The 20,095-nt window shown below is 55.5% G+C and overlaps 2 protein-coding genes across 4 annotated transcripts; both read right to left on the bottom strand.

The window, feature by feature from the left end:
* Positions 1-2,243: 2,243 nt before the first annotated feature.
* On the bottom strand, positions 2,244-4,472 carry SAC3D1 (SAC3 domain containing 1). 2 transcript variants are annotated; one of them, XM_032797642.2, is made up of 3 exons: positions 4,372-4,472; positions 3,462-4,028; positions 2,244-2,755 (listed from the first exon to the last, which is right to left on the bottom strand). In XM_032797642.2, exons 2-3 carry the CDS (start codon positions 4,015-4,017, stop codon positions 2,292-2,294), a joined length of 1,020 nt encoding a protein of 339 aa, XP_032653533.1. In that variant the 5' UTR covers positions 4,018-4,028; positions 4,372-4,472; the 3' UTR covers positions 2,244-2,291. The 2 variants fall into 2 exon arrangements, with proteins under 2 accessions (XP_032653533.1, XP_032653542.1); XM_032797651.2 differs by lacking the exon at positions 4,372-4,472 and having other exon boundaries at positions 3,462-4,357.
* A 4,446-nt stretch (positions 4,473-8,918) lies between these two features.
* On the bottom strand, positions 8,919-18,661 carry SNX15 (sorting nexin 15). Of its 2 annotated transcripts, XM_032797609.2 has the most exons (8): positions 18,458-18,661; positions 16,917-16,952; positions 16,303-16,423; positions 15,749-15,864; positions 14,953-15,226; positions 11,993-12,136; positions 11,432-11,710; positions 8,919-9,303 (listed from the first exon to the last, which is right to left on the bottom strand). In XM_032797609.2, the coding sequence occupies exons 1-8, from the start codon at positions 18,554-18,556 to the stop codon at positions 9,203-9,205; spliced, it is 1,170 nt and encodes a 389-aa protein (XP_032653500.1). In that variant the 5' UTR covers positions 18,557-18,661; the 3' UTR covers positions 8,919-9,202. The 2 variants fall into 2 exon arrangements, with proteins under 2 accessions (XP_032653500.1, XP_032653510.1); XM_032797619.2 differs by lacking the exon at positions 11,432-11,710.
* Positions 18,662-20,095: the final 1,434 nt, after the last annotated feature.

Below are 20,095 nucleotides of genomic sequence, written 5' to 3'. Positions count from 1 at the left end.
AACCTCTTTTCTGTCTGAGCACACCCTCCTCAGGTCTCCGGCCTTCAGCCTTCGCCTCTCTTGCGGAAGAATCTTGTGATTCTCCTACTCTTGGCCTGGGCGCCGGGCTACAGCTGGGCCCATCCCGAGCCTGCTGGGTTCAAGCACTGGCAGATCTTCCCTCTCGGAGCCTCTGACTAGTGGGTTACAGCCACCCCAAAGAGCCTTCGTCAAACCCAGGTATTGATTACTGAACCACAGGAACAAAGCACAAAGGAAAACATTCTATCCCAACCAACAGCCTAGGCGCGTGGCTGTGGCTCTCTTTCCTGGTGTCTAACCATGCTTCTGGTGGGCATCCTGGCAGGGCGCACTGCTCCCCACACCTCCACACAAGCAGGCCTCAGGCTTCAGTCTCAAAAACCTGGGTCTCTTTAAACTTTCCCAAGACTTGAGATTCCCACCCCGTCCCAGAGCTGGGGATAGAACCCAGGAGTCCTAGCTCCCACTCCAGCCCTCCTCCCAATCTAAACCATTAGTCTCTACTCTACTCTCTGAGATCCTCTGGCAAGGACCTGTGTGTGTCCCAACCCTCAGACACCACACACACAACCCCCATTTCACACTCAAATTCACACACACACAAACACACCCTGCCTCACAAAGCCCCCACTTGTGAAACCTCATGGACAACCCATCCCCCAGTAACACCATATGACTCCCCACATACACACAATGCAACCACACACAATCCCCCTAGACAAATGCAAATCTCCATTTAACCCCAATGATTCATTCACTTCCCCTCATGCACCACCTCACAACACTACACACTCAGCTCCCCTAGACATTAACACAATGCTCCAACATGGCAGACCCACACCACACAGACAGAGGTGGATTAAGGTTTCGTGGGTCCCTGGGCCAAAGCAAATAGGTGGCACCCTCCCCACACCTTCCGCCTGTGGCCCCACCCACAGCCTCAAACCTTGTGCCTCTTCCCTGTAGCCCAACCCCTGTAAGCTCTGTCTCTTCCCCCCGGCCAATCCCTGTAGGGCCCTGGGACAACAGCTGGAAGTGAGGGCTCCCCCAGCCCTGAGGCAGCAGCAGGGAGCAAGAACTCCTCCAGTCCAGGGGCTGCAGCCAGGGCCAGGAAGCTGGGTCTTCTGCCCTGCCCTGCTGCCAGAGAGCTGGGTTGGGACGCAGAGACTCCTTCCGCCCCACCCTGGTGTTTGTCTTCTGGGGATGGGACTCCTCAATTGGCCGGGACCCCTGGGCATTGCCCCATGGACCCATTGGCTAATTCACCACTGCACAGACCCACCACGTCTTACAAGTCAACATTTATTGTGAAACTGACTTCTATTACCTCCAGACACCCCAAAATTCTAGGGGCGCTTTGGGCTGTGTCCTACATTTCCCCCTACCTCCCACCTGGGGCAGGGGACACTGGCTGCCATTCCATACAGCTCCCCGCCACGTTGATCGGGGACCCCAAACCATCACACCAAAGCTCAGACCCAAACAAACTCCCACAAACTCCAAGATCTGAGCCAACTTCCTGAATCGTAAAACCACAGGCCGGCGGGGTGGTGGTGGTGGTGGGGAGACAAATTATCCAGCACAAAAGGTCAAATGCAGGAAGCCGAGCCCATCAACACACAAAGATCGCCCAGAGCCATCCAGTTGCACTAGGCACAAGTAAGTTACTTCCTTTAGCCCCCTTTTATGCAGGGGGAAAATCAGGCAAAGGGAGTGGCTTGGCAGAGGTGACACACAGGCTACGTCTTCACTACCCGCCGTATAGGCGGGTAGCAACTGATTGCTTGGGGATCGATATATCGTGTCTAGATGAGACGCGATATATCGATCCCTGAAAGCGCTTATATCGATTCCAGAACTCCACCAGCCAAGAGGAGTTGCGGAATCGACAGGGGGCGCCGCGGACATCGATCCCGTGCCGTGAGGACGGTGAGTAATTCGATCTTAGATACTTCGACTTCAGCTGAAGTTGCGTATCTAAGATCGATTTTCCCCCGTAGTGTAGACCAGCCCACAGAGAATCAGTGGCCGAGTCACTAAGAGAACCCAGCAGTCCTGGCTCCCAGTCTCTTACTCTAAACCTGATTCCTCTTTCATTGCAAGGAGCAGAACCAGGAGCCCTCCCTCTCAGCCCTTCCCAGAACCAGCAATTAAACCCATAAAACCTGACTCCCAATCCAGCCAACTAGATGTCACTCCTCTCCCAGAGGCAGGGACGGGAACTCAGAAGTCCTGGCTCCCATCCTCACCCCCCAAGTCTCTCCAGACCATTAGCTACAGGAATCTTCGATGACCTCCAGCAGGGGGGCCTCCCCTCGTTTACTGTCCACTAGCAGCTGTGAGGGGCTGTGGACTAGCATGCCTGGGTCCCTGAAAGCTGCTTTCTGGAAGACCACGGCTCCATCCAGCACCGTGAGCCCATGATGGCGGCACAGCTCTGCCATCTCCTCAGGGCTGTCGACTGCCAGTAGCCGGGCAAGCCAGGTCAGAGGGCAGCGACAGTTCCTGGCACTGAAGCCATGGCTAAAGGTGAGCAGTGCCAGGCGCCGGGCGGGGCCCAGGTGCCGATGGAGGGCGCAAATCGGCAGGTAGGGCAGGGCCTGCACCAGGCAGAAAAATCGTGCCCAGTTGCGCTCCAGATAAGCCCAGCTGACAGCCAGCGCCGTGCGGAGTTCAGGGGAGGCCCGGACAGAGTCTGGGAGCTGCAGGACCTGGCGCAGGGCTTCCGGGAAGCCTAGGGTGGAAAAGGGGGAAATCAGAGCAGCGCCCCCTTGTAGCACAGGGCCCCTACTGAGATCCCCCATCCTGCTCCCTGCAGCACAGTGCCCTTCCCTGACTACATTCCCCTCTCCCTGTCATCTGGCTCCCTCCCAGCCCCTTGCACCATTCTCTAAATTCCAGCACCCCCTACTGAGCCCTCTGTGCCACCCCATGCAGCACAATGCCCTCTTCTGAGCCTCTACTTCTCCCTGCAACACAGCACCTCCTACTGAGCCCCTGGCCCCTCTCTGCAGCCCAGCATCACCCACTGATCTACCCACATTGCTTCCTGCAGCACAGTACCTCCTAGCACCGCACTGGGGTCAGCACTGACTGCCAGGGGAGAGTGCCCCCTACTGAGCCCCTGACCCTGGTCTCTGTGGCACAGTGCCCTCTACTGAGCCACCATGCTATTCCCTGCATAACAGTACCCCCTGCTGAGCAACATGGCCCACTCTCTGCAGCACAGCCCCCCCTACTGAGCAATGCATGCAGCACAGCATGCCCTACTGAGCAACTCACCTTGCCCTATGCAGCACAATGCCCCCTCCTGACCCTCTCCTACTCCCTGCAGCCCAGCACACACCTCCCAAGACCTCCCTCAAATTCTGCCTGCAGCACAACGATCCCTACTGACTCTCTCCTGCTCCTGCAGCACAGCACCCCCTAGTGCTGCTCACCCAGATTGTAGAGGAGGAAAAGGGCCTGGAAGGCCGGCTCCCTGTGATGACAGCTGTCCCGGTAGCAGCGCCGCAGCCAGCTGAAACACTCTTGGAGCTGGGTGCGATGGAGGTGGGGGTCGAAGCGGGCAGGAGGTTCCTGGCACAGCTGGTAGCCGGCATGGAGCAGGTAGCCCAGTGATCGCTCCAGCAGGGCCACGCATGGAGCCCCTTGCAGCTGCTGCAGCGTGGCATCCTGGCGCACAGCACGCAATCGGTCAGAGATGAAAGCATGGACCTCAGCTGGGGGCAGGTCAACTTGCGGCGCCACCTGGCCCAGCAGGTAGCGCACAGTGGCCAGCAGCACTGGGGCAGGGCGCAGCTCCTGGGGCCGAGGCAGCTCCTTGCCAGCAGCTGGACGGGAATACTCCTTCACTACGCGGGCAGGATCACCCTGCCGCGTCCCCTCCCGCAGCTCCAGCCGGTGCAGGCGGCCCTGGCGCTCCCGCTGCACCAGCTCACCCAGTGGGCACATCCCAGGGCATGTGCCCACTGGGAACTCATCTGCACCCCCCATTGGCCAGGCACCTGCAGCAGAGACAGAGAATGTGAGGATCCAGGCATGCGGGGGGGGGGGGCAGGGGGTTCCCACAGCACGTGGGGCAAGATGAGAAGAATCAGGTCCTCCCCATGGGGATTCTGAGGAGGGGCAGGTCTGAGGGAAGGGCCCCTCCTTGTGAGGTGTGGTAGGTGGGTGACCTGAACTACGCTTCTGGTGGGTCCTAGGAGGAGACCTGGGAGTCAGGGCTGTCCCTGTGGGAGAACTGGACCAATCCCAGCAGCCCCCCAAATTACAGCCTCCTCCCCCCACGACCTGCCCAATGCTAGGGATAAAATCCAGGAGTCCTGACACACACACACCCGCTCTCACCACTAGACCCCACTCTCCTCCCAGCGCTGAGGACAGAGCCCAGTGGCCCCTACCCCAACCCGGGAGCCTTCCCTGACACCCACAACGCCCTACAGCTTCGACCCCCCGCCCCTTGCAATTCCCCCACAATGCACTGCGCCAGAGGCTGCTTCCGCCTTGCACAGGCAAACAGCCCGTCATCATCATGTGATCTCACCATCCAATCCCAGCTGTGTAGGGCCAGGGAATGCAGCTGGCTGGTCTGTTAGAAGCGGGGGCGGGGGCGCGCTCCGGACGCCTGGGTTCTATCCCTGGCTGTGGGAAGCAAATGGGATTGAGTGGGTTAGATTGGGGGCTAGGGTGTGTCTGGGACTCCTGGGTTCTATCCCTGGCTGTGGGAAGCAAATGGGATTGAGTGGGTTAGATTGGGGGCTAGGGTGTGTCTGGGACTCCTGGGTTCTATCCCTGGCTGTGGGAAGGGTCTAGTGACTTAGTACAGGGCGGGTGTGAGCCAGGACTCAGGGTTCTATTCCCAGCTCTCCCCTCAGGCCATTGGGAGGGAGTTCTTTTGCCCTCCTTGTGCCTCAGTTGTTCCCACCCAAGCTGGCAGCTGTGCGCTTTCTTTCCTTGCTGCTTGCAAAGTGCTTTGCAGTGGTGAGCAGGTGGATCTCCTGCCCCAGCCATCAGAGCAAGGGGACCACATCCCCTCTAGAAGAGGAAGCTAGGAAGTACCATGCCAGGGGGCCCATTTAGCCTGGTATCCTATCTCCCAGAGCAGCCTGGCCCAGCTGCTTGAAAGGCAGGTGAAGGACATAAGTGGATCACAAGGGCACATTCCTCCTGACCCCCATTAGTCAGGAGTGAGCTCTTGCCTTGAAGCATGAGGGTTTCTGCTCTTTCCCAAAGCCTAGGTGACATTTTAATCTTTGCTCTGGATGTTCGTTATTCAGATCAACATCCAATTCTGGTATGAATCCCTCTAACCTGGTTTCAATGAGACCTTGTGGTAATGAGTCCCACAGGCTAACAGTGTGGAGACATTATACGATCAGACTCACACTCCCTCACTCTGACCAGAATTCATCCACAATTTCAGCCCCCAAGAAAGCCATAAATCCAGGTTGCAGCCACACACCAGGACACTGAAGAACAAGGGAGGTTTCTCTCCACTGACCCACACCTTCCACAGCCCAACTTTCCCACCACATGAGGGGTGCGAAATGTACAGGTAAAATACATTTAACACCAAGAATCAAGACTCCTGGATTGTACTCCTGGCTTTGGGAGGGAACTGGGGACTAGTGGTTAGAACAACAGTCAGGACTCCTGGGTTCTAGTTCCAGCTTTGGGAGCTGTGTGGTCTAAAAAGGGCTGGGAGTCAGGCTTCCTGGGTTCTTTTTCCAGGTTTGGGAATTAAGTGAGATCTAATGGGTTGGGAGGAGGCCAGAGAATCAGGTCTCCTGGGTTTTATTCCCAGCTCTGGGAGCAAGGGTGGGAGGAGGAGACAAGACTCCTGAGTTTTTTATTCCATTTTAAGAGAATCCAAAAGACAGCAACTCTTCAGAACTGTCAGCTCTCCCTGGCTCTGAGGAGCCCATCAGAGTAGTTACAAGCTTCAGAAACATTAAAGGATGTACCCTGACAGTACACTGAAACTGAGGCACAGAGATGGGAAGTGACTTGCCCAAGGTCAGACCGCAAGTCTGTGACAGCACCAGGTAATCAACTCCAGGTCTCTGGAGTCCCAGTCCTGGGGCCTTAACCACAAGACCACATGGAAAGGCTCCATCTAATCCTTCTCTATGGTAGTCACAACTGAGAGTCATCAGGAGGGGGACTGAACTCAGGCCACAAGAGAAATGCCATTGGCTGGTGGCAGCAGTAATAAGCCCTCATCCATTGTTTGGACCAGGTAAAACACAGAATCTGGGCATTACCCAAGCAAGGCTGTGAGAGACAGAAAACCCTAAGGATTCCCCCAACAGTTAAGATTAAAAATGCCCCCTGGGGTAAATAATTCACCCTCTTCTCTTTCCCTCCCAAAACAAGACATTCCCCCACCCAACATTTCCCCATCTCTGAGTGAGGCTCACCTGCTTCTCTGAACCAACAGCTGTTTGATGGGTAGCTAAAAGGATTCAAGATGGAGGATGGTGTATTTATAGATTAAGTCCCACCCATAGGCAGGATTTACCTGGGAGGGTGGGGCTGAGAGCTTTATATATAGATGAGAACCACTAGGCTAGCTCTTGATTAACTGAGTAAGGAGAGTGGAGCTAGTCAGGTGGCAAATCTATATGACCTTGGTGTGTGGGGATACAAAGAGTTCCTAGCATAAGAGGAAATAATGAAGCCTGGTATGGCAGGAGGAGCAGAGGGCACATAAAGGCCCTGGTTTGTGGGAAATGGAAGGCACACAGAATCCCTGGCATAGGGGAGAGGAAAATGGAGAGCATGCACGTATTCTGGCCTTCAGGAAAGGAAAACCGGGGGGGGGGGGGGCACACAGACCACTTGGTATGGGGAGAGGGGAGTCACTATGAGTCCTCAAAATAGTGGGCTGTGACCCAAAGACCCCTCAATGCCAACTGGTAGAGGGTACAGTGATACATAGGAGCACAAGGATCCCCTGAGTTCACCTAAAAGGTCATGCAAGGGTCTACTAGAAACCTGCGTCACACTGGTCACCAAAATAATTGTGAGATGGATGTATGGAAAATGTGAGGAGTTGTGGCTATGCTGAAAATTGTGTTTTCTAGGCCTTGTAGTTAAAGGCAGAGCACTCAAAGCCATGTGGGAGGCACCTATCTCCCTGGTGGGCCATTGTGTGTGTCCCAGGAGAAGTCTGCCAATGCACTGAGTCTAATGAAGAGCTCGTGGAGTCTTCAGAAGGAAATTAACAGTAAGAGGAAAATGGGGGTTCAGTCTGGTATTTCTGGGGGTGCAGCAAGATGCCCTGGCGTGCCCCAATCTGTGAAGACAGGCTGCCAGCAGGCTTGAGCTTATGAAAGTGGGATCTCAACCATGCTGGCTGAAAAGGCTGGGAAAAGCCGGCCTGCAGGAGATGGGGCAACAATGTCTTGTGAGTTAAGTCTAGGCACGCAATGATTTTGTCTTCCGTGTAACCAAGATTGTTTCCAATAGTCTTCCTGTCCCTCATTTGAGTCTCTTCTGCTAGTAAAGGTGGCTTGTTTTCACTCTGACTGCTAACTGCTGGATGTTCAGCGGAGCAGGGAGCCGGAGGTGATTCTTGGAAGTTGCTGTGTGCTGCTCTTGCAGGCATGGCAAAGCTGAGTGTGCCCAGTGGGTCATGGCTGGGCACTCCAGGGCAACAGGTGTAGCAGCTGGAGGTTAATGTGTGCTCAGGGCAGACTGGAAGGCCAGGCTTGTGTTGCCAGAGGTGGGGGGTTGCTTCACAGCAGGCATAGACAAGACCCCCTCAGGTGAAGGGCAGGTGGCAGTGAGGTGCCTTGCAGCCCTGGCACCCTTGGGAGGCATCCTGAGGGGGGCACACAGGGAGCTGTGGAGGGGAACGGAGGGCAAAGAACCCCTGGTGTGTGCAATGCGCTTGGCCGACACAAGCTACATAGCGTGAGCCCCTCTCCACTAGTCCCTGTTACCCAAGCAGCCTCATGTCCACATCAGTTTGTTATTGGCAGAAGTCCACTACAGAATGTCCTGCAAGCCTTGTGGTTACAGATGCTGGGTTGTTATTGTAGGGTCTCTTGCAATCACTGCCCTGACTGATTGTGCCTCTAGGGGAAACCTTGAGGGTTAAATCTGGACCCTGCTTTCAGGGGAAAGATTAGAGGGTCCCAGCCCCACAGGATTGATGCAGGGCCCCCTGCTAAGGACAGAGCCCTGGCCACATGCTAGTCTCTGCCAATAGTCCCCTGGGGGCTCCAGTGCTGCTGTGAGAATGAGTCAGCAGCTTTCACCCCATGCAGCTGAGTGAATAGGGGAGGACAGGTGGTGCGAGTCATGCCCATGTGTGGCAGGAAAGCAGGGCCATGGGAATTCCTCTGTATTCCATTCCCCTTTCCTATTATAGGGTCCTCCACCCCTCTAGTGTGTTGGCCTTGTCACCCACTAGTGCCTGCAACACAGAGGATAAAAGACCTGCTGCTGTCTGAAGAAGGACAGCTAAGCTCATGTGAGAGAAGCCCAGCCCTTTGACCATTACATTCCCATGTTCAAGTCCCAGGACTCCTGTGGTCTATACCCAGCTCTGAGAGGGGAGGGGGGCCTACAGGACTAGAGAGGGGGAACTAGGAGTCAGGCCACCTGGCTTCTATTCTATGCTCTGGGAGGGGAGTGAGGTCTAGAGAACTAGAACAAGAGGAAGCCAGGACTGCTGGATTCAATTTCCAGCTTTGCCACCAGTTTCCTATATGACTTTGAGGAAGTCATAGCTCTCTGTGTCTCAGTTTCTGCAAAGCGTGGGTGCTGACCTCTCCCTCTTCGGGTGTGGGGGCTCCAGAGCTCATTCACCTTTGCAAAGAGCTGGAGCTTCCTGACTGATTGTTCAAACACAAGCCCAGGGGGCAGAAGAAGAATCATCCACTGTCTGGAGAGGTGCTATAGACACAAACATCTTTAGTAGCGCAGAGATTCCCCCCTTCACCATACAGCCCTGTGTTAAAGCAAACCATGGAGGCTGTGTGAGTTGTGTGTTTCTAGCCAGGGCCTGCAGTTCTGCTTCTGAGCCCAGGGGGGACATGAGGGAAAGGCTTTAGCTAAGTCACTGGCACGTGAAAGTGTTGGCCCTAGATCCCTTTAGAAAGGCAGTTTGGGGTTCAGATCTCAGCTCAGCCCCATGCCCTGGGGGCAGGGAGGGGACTTAGATCCTGGCTCATGGCTGGAGATGAGTCAACTGGAACAGCTCTTCGGCCCGTTGTAGATACTCGGCTGTCTTCTTCTTCACCGCTTCCCGGCGGGTGGGATCAGGGTCTCCTGGGCAGAGAGAGGAGAAATGCAAAAGATGTGCCCATGACTGTAAGCAATGTACTGACCCCTCCCTGCAGAGACACATATGACACTTAGGCCTTTTCTTCAGCTGCAGAATTAATGCGCGGGGGGGGTGTTTGAACTCAAGCTGGCCGGCCCCAGAGGGGGTTTAGGCTAAAACTCAAGTGAGTGAATCTCTCCAGCTGCTAGCACAACAGTGCAGGGTGACCGCAAGCTAGTGCTGCTTGAGGGCAGCTAGTTCTTCAGTGTCTTCCCCCAATTCCTCCCCCTCCAGGTGTCTGTAAAGGACAGATGAGTTCTCCCCCAATTCACTAGAAAAGGATCACAGCCACTCAGCTTGCTGTGGAAATGGCTATGGGATGCCCAGGATGCCCCCCTGAAATCTTAGCACCTCCCAGGAGCAGGGCAGACATATCAACTGCAGCAAGGCTAATACTTCACATGCAATCACAGAGTTAACTCCGCAGGGAAGACCTGCTCTTGGAGAACGGGGGCCAGGAGACATTGTCTCAGCATGCTGCCAGCTGGTCCCAATAGACTGGTGCATGTCTGGGCTGAGGACCAGGGATTTCAGGACCAAGACCCACACCTCCAAACTCGGTGACATCAAGAAAGTAGCTGTGGGTCTGTCCTTTATGCCGGCCTGTTTGGCCACAACAGCCCAGACTAACTGTGGGAGGATCCACACTGCTGATAGGTAGCCTGAGTTAATTTGCAACCCCCTGGGGAAACAAAAGGCCCCCAAGGATCAAGGAAGGGAAAAGATGGTCAAAAAACCCACAGGAAAATCTGTGCTTAAGCCAAAGAGGAAGTGGCAGCCCTGGCAAGGGACATAGGATCAATCTCACACCCTGGCTAACCTTAATATTGGATCTTCCTCCCTCCTGGCAGCAGGCTGAGGCTGGCTGGCTCATTGGCAATACCTAGCTGCAGCTGGGAAGCTCTTTGGGGTAGGGACTGCCTGTTCCATGTTTGTGCAGCACCTAGCACAGTGGGGTCTTGCTCCAGGACTGGGGCGGCTAGATGCAGCCTCATTAGCTGTTACAGGGCAGGAAAAGGGAGGGCCACGCTGAACTCTGAGGCCTCTCTTTGTCTGGCTGGAATGTGGGAACTCATGAAAACTGACCACTTCCAGAATCGCTAGGAATGGTCAAGGCGCCGGCACCCTGCTGAACTGGGAACAATGAGCAAACCCTGATTTTCACTAGAAATCTATCGGCTTGGTGCAGCAGGCAGAGGCTCTCTGGTGCCCTCTGCTGCCGCCTACACACGTCACAGGCAGCAGCTCACCAGAGGGCCATACACTTCATTGCACATGCAGGCCAAGCTCTCGGTGTTATCTAACTTCTTCAGTGCTAATGGAGGATCGGATGGTGCTGAGGGGTCCAGCTGGGGGAGGACGGGCTGGCTGGGTGTGAGGGGGGTAAGGGTCAAAGGGCCTGTTCAGGCAGGGGGCAGGATACAGTAGGGGGTGAACAAGGGGCTGGCCAGCAATGGGGAGGGGCTGCTGGCTATACAGTTTGGCCTACCTATGCCATGAAGGGTGCAATGCTCTGGTAATAACAGCCCTGGCCCAGGCCAGTCCCTGGATCCCCTCTCACATCCCTGCGAGCGAGCAGGTTGGCTGCGACGTGAGGAGGGTTGTTCCACTGCAGCTTGTGAAAGCCACCCCAAGTCCCTGCTTGGGCTGATTTAGGGGACACACCCACCCACCCCCCTGAGAGGGGGCCAACCGCAGCCTGATGGAATCAAGGCCTGTGACTCTGCTCTCGGGGGGGAGGGGGGAAATAAATGGAGGTACAACACTGCTGCCACTAATGGCCAGGGGGCTAATAGCTGCTGTGACACAGACATCTCTGGGAGAGTAGGGGAGGGAGCTGGGAGTCAGGACTCCTGGGTTCGATGCCAGGCTCTGGGAGAGGAGTGGAGTCCAGTGGTTGAAGCTGGGGGCCAGAACTCCTGCGTTCTGCTCTGGATGTGCTGCAGACTTCATGCCATGCCTTTTGGGGGACGTCACTAACCTTTTCTGTGCCTCATTTTCCCCTCTATGCTATGGAGGGTACTGCTTTATCAATGAGGTCAGACCAAGAGATTCCCCCACCCCTCGAAATACCTTGCAGCCCCTTCAGCAGGATGTCCACCCCACTGCGGTAGCAACAGAGGGCCCCTGCGTAGTCTTTGGCTGCTTCTCTCTTCAAGGCCAGTGTGATCTCCTCAGTGGCCACTGCCAGGTACCCTCCTGGGTCCAGTCCCTGTATTGCCTCCTGCTCCGCAGGCTGAGAGATCTGCAGGTCCCACAGGGCATCAGCTGCCAGCTCAATGTCCTGGCTGGGGAGGAGTTCTGATCCCACGGCCAACGTGGCCTCCTGGGAAGGGCTGGCTGAGCATTGCTCTGAAAGCACAAAGTGTGTGGGTGGGGGAGGCATGTTAGAAGGGAGCGGAGACCCCATGCCGGCTTCATGAGACTGAAACCCTCCACTCCCCTCTCCCACTATGGGGAGCACCAGGCAAGATTCCCACCCCTGCACCCTCCAAATGGCCTGAGCCTGCCCAGCTCCTAGAGGAGAAAGCCGTCATGTCCCACTCCCCTGAGCCAGCCAGTGCCCCCACCCTGGAACTGGATCAGGGCTGGCATCCCCTAGAGATGACCCAGACCCATCTAACCCCCGCCTACCTTCCTTGATGAAAGGGTCAAAGAGGGCCAGGTCCCGGTTAGACAGGGGGCCGCGGAGAGGTGACCCGCTCTCCTTCTCCTCCCCTACTGAGGCAAAGAGCAGATCCAGATCCTCCTCGGATTTAGCAGCCAGTGCGGGGTCCCCTGTGAGCCAGGCATGAAGCACAGGAGAAAGTGTGGGTGTCTGAACTGAACCCCACCCTGAGCAGCCAGCCTGCCTACCCGCCCCACCATCAGCTGAGGGTCTGGCGTTCAAGGCCTAAGTTTCCCCATCTGTACAACTGGGAGAGTCACTGTTTGCCTGTGAGCTCTTTGGGGCAGGGACGGTCTCTCGCTGGGGTTGTAGGCACTAATGTAATACCGCTACTAATACACCCACCAAAATGGGACCGCAGGCTTGGCTGGGGCCTCTAGATGCTACTGTATGATGAATAATAAAGCACACACCGTAATGGGGCCTGTGGGCACTACGATATTACTACTGTGGCAAATTGCCGGTACTGTTCTCTGGGTCTCGCGCTCTCTCTTCTCTGGGGTAGGTTCAGGGCGCTATTGCTTGCCTCTGAACCAGTTCTTAATCACTCCCCTAGTGTCCTTGGAGGAGGGGAGTGGAGAGGGAGGGACCTGGGCCCGCCCTCTACTCCAGGTCCCAACCCAGGGGCCCTGGGGTTGTGGTGAACCACTTGACTAGCGGTTTCTTCCCCTGGGTTACTTCCCTCTCATACCCGTCAGCTTGTGAAGGGCTTCTCGCCTCTCTTCTATACAAGCCTGGTGCCCCTTACCTAGGGTTTCTGTTGGGCTTCCCAATCCACCGCAGCACTCCTCCAAACCTGCTATTTCTCTCTGGACAAACTCTTCTCTTCTGCAATCTGCACTCTGCTCCAATCCAACCTTTCTCCTTCAACTACCACACCCTGTCTGACTGAAGCAGGGGTTTATAGCCCATGACTGGAGTCAGGTGCTCTAACTGGCCACAGCTGTTCTAGTCAATCTAAAGCAAACCTTCCTCCCTTGGCAGGGAATAAGGCCCCCTGCTAACACTCTTATGCTGCCCTCTGGCCATGCTGTATCACACCACTACTAACATGCATGCTATCACGGGGTGCAAATCTCAGCTGATTTCTAGGTGCTACTGTAATGCTACTAACACACACCCTAATGAGGCCCTGATCTCAGCTAGGGCCTCTGGCTGTGACCATACTAATGCACACGCTACAATAAGGCCCCAGTATTGGATGGGGCCTGTAGATGTTACCATAATATTACTAATAATGCACACTCGTAATGGGGCCCAGATCATGGCTGGGGGCTCTAGCTGCTATTCTGCTACTGCTGCTGTGTACCTCACAGAGGGATCCCATCTTGGTCAGGGCCTGTGTGTACCGTACGCTATGGTGCAATACAGCGCCTCTAGGTACCACCATCATATGAACAGTGCTGCTAAGTGCATCTAGGCTGGGCCAGCTGAAGAGCCTGTGCCTGAGGCAGGAAAGAGCCTGGGATCTGACAGTCTTCACTGGTGAACGCTGAAAGTGATGCCTTTCATTATAGGCTAAGGCCCTTGAGCTGCCTCTTGTCCAGTCCCTCCCTGGTGCCGGGCTGTGACTACAGCTCTTTGTTTCCCTGCTCCGGACTTGCCTGCTGTAGCAGCAGAATCCTCCCTCACTTACAAACCACATGATGCATCATCCCCTGTCTCCCCCTGAATCAGCTGAATGTCATGTGCTCATGGTGCATTGTCCTCTAATCCTGCTCCCTGGCCTGCAGAGAAGAGGAGGCCTGGGATTCTGAAGCACCTGCTGCCCCCCTTCAGAGCCACAGATAGTCACTGCCTTTGGAAACCAAACTCTCGGCAAGGGCAACGTCCTTCATGGAGATCAAGGCTGGGATTTGTAAACGTGTTAAGTGTCAATATCCTCTGGGAGTTGGGGACCTAATTCCCAATCGCAGCCTCCAATCCTCCCCACTAGGGAATGGCTCTTAGCAATGCCGCTTTAGACAGCTGATCGCCAGGCTGGTCAGTTTCACATATACGGAGATGCAGCATGGTCCAATAGCTAGGGCACAAGGCTGGGCCTCAGGACTCCTAGGTTCTATTCCCAGCTCTGCCACCGACCTGCTGAGTGACCTTCGACAAGTTCCTTCACCCCTCTGTGTCTCTGTTTCCCACCCTTTGTCTATTTAGGGTATGAGCTCTTCTGGACCGAGACCAGCTAACACAATGAGCCCTGAGTTCAGCTGGGGCCTGTAGGTGCCACCACAATACTGGTGATAATGTGCACATCATAGTGGGGCTCTAATACAGAGGGGTCCTCCAGGTACAACCTTAATACTCCTGCTAAGGTGCGCCCCATAATGGGGTCCCTTTGTGCTCCGACAATATAAATAAGAGTTGCTCAAATCTCTGCTCTGAAACTCAGCTGGCAAGTTTCCCTTCCTTTTCCCCATCCTGTAAGCACAAGGTTGGTCTGTTTGGGTAGCCAGGGTCAGGTTTAAATGGTAAAAAATGGGGAAAAGGTTCCTGAATGTCACAGATTAACACCATGACATTTAACGGCACAATAATATTTTTACCCCTCTTTTGTGCCTTTCCTCTGAGGAAGTCAAGGGCTTTGCCCAGAGCAATTAATTAACCCTTCGCAGCCCTGCTGAGAGGCTGGTCAGTATAATTATCCCCATTTTGCAGACTGAGGAAGAGCAGCACAGACAGGGGAAGCAATTTGTCCAAGGTCACACCGGGAATCTGTGGCAGGGTCTGGAACTGAACCCAGAAAACCCAGCTCTTGTCACTCAGTCAGACTCCCAGAGCTGGGGATAGAACCCAAGAGTCCTGACTCCCAGCCCCCCTGCTCTAAACCACATGATCCCACTGCCCTCCCAGAGCTGGGGATAGAACCCAGGAGTCCTGACTCCCGGTCGCCCTGCTGTAACCCACAAAATCAATAGCAGGAATCTTGTACCTGTCTCCTCTCCTTCGTCTCCCCTGTTATGCTCCTCCCCCGCTACCCCCACAGCTCCCACAGGCACTGGGCTCTGCGGTTCCGCCTGCTCCCTTTGATGTGGGTGTGGCTCTGGCTCTGGCTCCCCCTCAGGCTCCAGGCTCTGCAGTCCCAGCTCTGCCACAGATCCCTGAGCATCGTCCCCAGCATCTGTGCCCTCTTGTGGTACTGGGATCAGAGGGGGTGGCAGGATGCGTAGGTCACAGGCTTCCAGGGGCCTCTTTACCTCCCCTGCCTGGAGGAAGGAAGCAGCATGGTAAAGGAGGAGCTGGGGACTGGGGTGCTAGTGTGGCCATGGGGGCAGAGATGGGGTATTAGCCTCATACTTCTCCACTGGCAGCAGACACATTTTTACACGCACAGCGGGGAAGATGGGCACAAAGGGGGGAAGTGACCTGCCCAGAACCACACAGGTCAGTGACAGAACTGGAAAGGGAACCCAGGTGTCCACATACCAGCTCCCCCCGTAACCCACCAGACCCCACATCCCTCCCAGAGCTGGGAATAGAACCCAGGAATCCTGACTCCCGACTCCTACTGTTCTAACACACTAGATACAATCAGTCCTGACCATCATCTTTCAGAGGAGTCTCTGCTGTACACCGGGATGGGGAGAATCTCCTCAGCCCAAGCTTTTCAAGGGAGGTGTAGAGCAACTGGGTTGGCCATTGGTACTGCCCTGTGTGTGAGCAGCCTGATGCAATGGACTTTGACCACCCCGGGATCCCTCAGCCCAGACCAGCACTACCCCACATACTCTGAAGAACTCCTTGAGCTGGGGGCTGTTGTTCAGGGCAGGAATGTGCACTGTGAACCTCAGCATGGCCTCAGCTGCTTTCCTGCGCTCCTCGATCACCTCGGGCTCAAAGCGGCCTGCAAGACAGAGCTCCTGTTAGGATAGGTCCTCCAGCACAAACCCCTCCCCAGACAGGCCATCCACTCCACCTCTTACCCTGTGGTACATTCCAGCCCACCCACCCCTGCCACTGTCTGGTGGGCATCCCACCTCAATTCACTTCACACGGTATGATCCACTGTGTGCCCCTGTTGTGGAGCACCGTGGGCAGGAAGAAGGTGTGTGGGAGGATGAGGGAGCTACGTGGGGTAGGGGGCTGTGCTGTGGGGATGGGGGGAGCTAGGCATGAGAGAGTGAGCTGTACGGGGGGGGGCAAAGTTGGAGAGATTAGGGGAGCGGAGTGCATCTGTTTATGGGGGGGAAGCTCTCTCTGCCACTGCCCCTGCTCTGGGGGCACCCAGATGAATCAGGCTCCAGGGGCTGCTGTGCCCCCTGCCCCTTGGGAAGGCCCTTACCGAAGACCTGGGCTTTGGGGAAGGTGGGGAACTCCTCCATGCGCCGGAAGAGGTTGCGGTGGATGTAGGACAGGTCCCCATGCAGCTTCTTGAAGTCACTGTATCGTTTCCAGACTGTGATCTGAAGGACACAAGCCCCTCAGATGCCCCAGTTAATAGCCAGATGTGCACTACCCCACAGCTCCCACAGTCCCAGGGACCCTTCCCTTATTCCCCAAACCGCAACCCTTCAACTCAACCCCCCACATACAAATCTATGGACCCAGCTCCTTCCAAGCTGAACTTTGATGTCAAAACTCCTGGATTTCCCCCAAAGCCCTCCTGATTTTCACCCCCAGACCTTGGTCATTCTGCCCCTGCCTCACAACCTTTGCCATAGGCCTCAAAGCCCCAAGACAAAACCATCCCCAAAACTCAGCTCCACCAGACCTCAAATTTTGGGACTTTGCCCATCGCTGCTGAGCAGCCATGCATGCAGGCTACCCTGGCGTGGAGACCCACCCCAGAATTCTTTGCTCCCTCTCTTTGAGGACACAGACAGATGGATATGGATTCCTTCCCACCCTTTCTTTGCACCCCTCCCCTGCATGAGCAGATGGGTTTAAAAGAGTCACCTCCTTGACATCCTCCGGGTTCGTCTTCGAAACAAACTATGGAGGGAAGAGACAAGGAGTCAGTAACTTCCGAGCCAGAAGGTGGAGATTCAGAGCTAATGAAGGGACCAGCAGCCTAGGGGCCATCAGCCTAGAATGTGCGAAATGTGACAGCCACGGGGTGTGGTGTTGTAGGGGTCACCCCCCCCAGGACGTGGGAGTTACCTTCAACCTGGGACGTCTCTGGGACATGGTCAATGTGGTACAAGTCTTTGACCTGCGACATCCACAATGCCTAGGGCTTGTAGCAGGGCCTCCCACCTTGGAAGCCCCTGGGGACCAGGGACAGTGAGTTAATATGGGCCCATGGTGCCCAGGCTCCAGCAATATTCAGGGCGCAGGGGCCCAGCTCCACCAATGTTTGGGGCTGGGTCTCTCCCCTGCAACTCTCTACTGCCTCCACTCTGCTGACTCCCAGCATCAACTGTGGCTGCAGAGTCCTAGTGCCAGGGCAGGCTGACCCTTCCCTTTTCCGGCAGGACCCTCCTCCAGCACAGGCCCCCCCGCCCACAGTCACTGCTCCTGCCCCACACTGGGCAAGCCCCACCCCCAGTGAGGGGCAGCAGCAGCAGGGGAGGAAGCGCACATATGATGGCAGCCTCCCTGGCACCAACCACAGGGGAGGCAAAGGGGCTTCCTGGACCTGAGAGGGGCCCTAGGAGCATATACAGTGACAGTGGTGCAAGGCAAGTATGCTGCTGGGAGGGGAAGGCCCCTCCCACAGAGCTTGCTGCTGCAGGTGGGGAGAGGGCTGGGGGGAGTCCTCCTCTCTGCCCCCAGCCCTGGGGCAGCCTGCCTGTATCCCAAACTCCTCATCCCCAGCCCTGCCCCATCCCAGAGCCTGCACCCCCAGCCAGAGTCCTCACCCCCCGTACCCCAACCTTCTGCCCCAGCCCTGAGCCTCCTCCTGCATCATAAACCCCTCATCCCCACCCCACACCTCTACCCTAGCCCTGAGCCCCCACCCTAAACCCCTCATCCCCAGCCCGACCCCCACAGCCCTCACAGTTTTACATTCTTTTAAAAATATATATACTGGCTTACAAGGCATGGGGGCGGGCAGGGTCCTTGGACCTGTTCTGGGCACCACCAAAAATTATACAAACCTGCCACCCCTGCCTGGGGCGTGGAAAGCTGTGGCAGGTGCTAGCCACGTCCCACGTGCGGGACTCACGGGATCCAGGAACACAAAGCTCCCCCTGCAGGAAGCTTCCATCTTAAAGGGGCCACACCCATGACACCCCAAAACGGAGACCCGACGGGGCCCACACGCAGCTCCCCACCTCTTAAAGCGACTACACACAGTCTCCTACCCTCGGAAAAGTACCAGGGACAAGTCTCGCCCCACCCGCGCCGCATGATGCTCCCTCCTTAGGGAGACCAAGTGAGGTACCCCCCTCTCATAGGGGTATCAGCAGCCCCTGCTGCCCAGCAGGAAGAGCCCGTCGCCTTAAAGGGGCCACGCGCAGCCCCCAGGCAGGGTCCCAGGAGCTGCCCCTCACCTTGGCTGTCACTTTATACTCAGTGTGGCCCTTGGGGTGGCTCCTCGGCTCTGTGACCACGTAATGCCGCTGGTACTCATCCTTCACCGTGCAGGCCATCACCCTCCTCCCACTGGGGCTGCGGCCCCTTTAAATCCTGAGCCCGCCCTCTCCCCCAATCAGCAGCCAGCCCCGCGGCAGCGGCGACGGCAGCCAGAGAGTGTGGGTTTGTCGAACAGACGCTACGCATGCGCAAGCAATGCCGGTGCCGCCTCACTCATACGTTCACTGCGCACACGCGACCGGACCTGCTTCCCCACCCCAGCCCAGGGAGCGTGTATAAAGTGCAAGGCTTCAGGCGAGCTGAAGAGTCAAGGGCTCCTCTGGAAAGTGCCCACATGTTACAGGCAGGGTAAGCGGGGAGTTGAGCTTGGACTGGGGAAAGCAGTACAGAGAAAAGTGGCAGGGACAAAGGGGCAACTGGGACTGAGCTGGGGTAAAGAAAGCAGGTTACAGCAGTGGTTCTTAACCAGGGGTATGAATAGCCCTGGGAGTATGCCGAGGTCTTCCAGCAGGTACATCAATTCATCTAGTTATTTGCCTAGTTTTACAACAGGCTACACAAAAAGCACTTGCAAAGTCAGCACAAACCAACATTTCAAACACTGACTTGTTTATACTGCTCTATATACTACACACTGAAATGTAACGACAATATTTATATTCCAATTGATTTATTTTGGAATTACATGGTACAAATGAGAGTGAGCAATTTCTTAGTAACTGTGCTGGGACACTTGTACTTTTGTCTGATTTTGAAGGCAAGTAGTTAAGTGAAGTGAAACTTGGGGTACACAAGACAAATCAGACTCCTGAAAGGGGCAAAGTTGTCTGGAAAGGTTGAGAGCCACTGGATTACAGGGTAAGGTATAAAGGATCTAATATTATAGGATAGAAGGTGGAAGGTAATGGGGTAGGGCCAGGGGAGGCTATGTGACAAGGGAGGTAAATAGAGAGTAGGGAGAAAAATGATGTCTCCCTTCTAACGCTGATGTGCTTTACAAGCAAAGAGCTAGGAATAAGGTTTGCTCTCTGGAACCTCAATCCCCATGTCCCATTCCAACCCCAGCCAGGCTGCTCCACCCCTCGCAGTTCAACATTGGGGGGCATCTTTGAGGTACATCCTTAAAGTCGAGGTCTTGCCATCGCTGTATGGATACAGCTGACCAAAGGGCATGTCTGCAGCAGCCCAGGGCTTCCCACTGCCTCAGGGACCTTGGCCAAAACAGCACCCCTGATGACTCTGCTATCCCTTCTCCATCCCAGAGGTTGGTGCAGCACAATGAAGGTGAGTGCAGAGTTTGCAGAGCAAAATGAGATTAAGTGCACTGGAAAGAGGTGAATTATTAAACTGTATTTGACAGAGATTAACTTTCTCAGTCACTAAAATGCAGCTGCCTCTGGGGTGGGGCACAAAAGCTGTTTCTACCCAGTGCTGAGATGTAGCCTCCTCTGAGGTGGGGAGCAGGGGCTGTTTATTCAGTGATCCCTTGCTTGGCTCTGAGAAGTGGCCACCACTGACTAGGACAGAAGGGGTTGTTTAATAGCTCATAGTAACAGTTAAGAACAGGAAGTGAATCTCTCTCTCATTAAAACCAC

The sequence above is a fragment of the Chelonoidis abingdonii genome, chromosome 17, assembly GCF_003597395.2.
Source record: "Chelonoidis abingdonii isolate Lonesome George chromosome 17, CheloAbing_2.0, whole genome shotgun sequence".
In the NCBI taxonomy this organism is placed as follows: Eukaryota; Metazoa; Chordata; order Testudines; family Testudinidae; genus Chelonoidis; species Chelonoidis abingdonii.
This window is presented reverse-complemented; position numbering and strand designations above follow the sequence as displayed.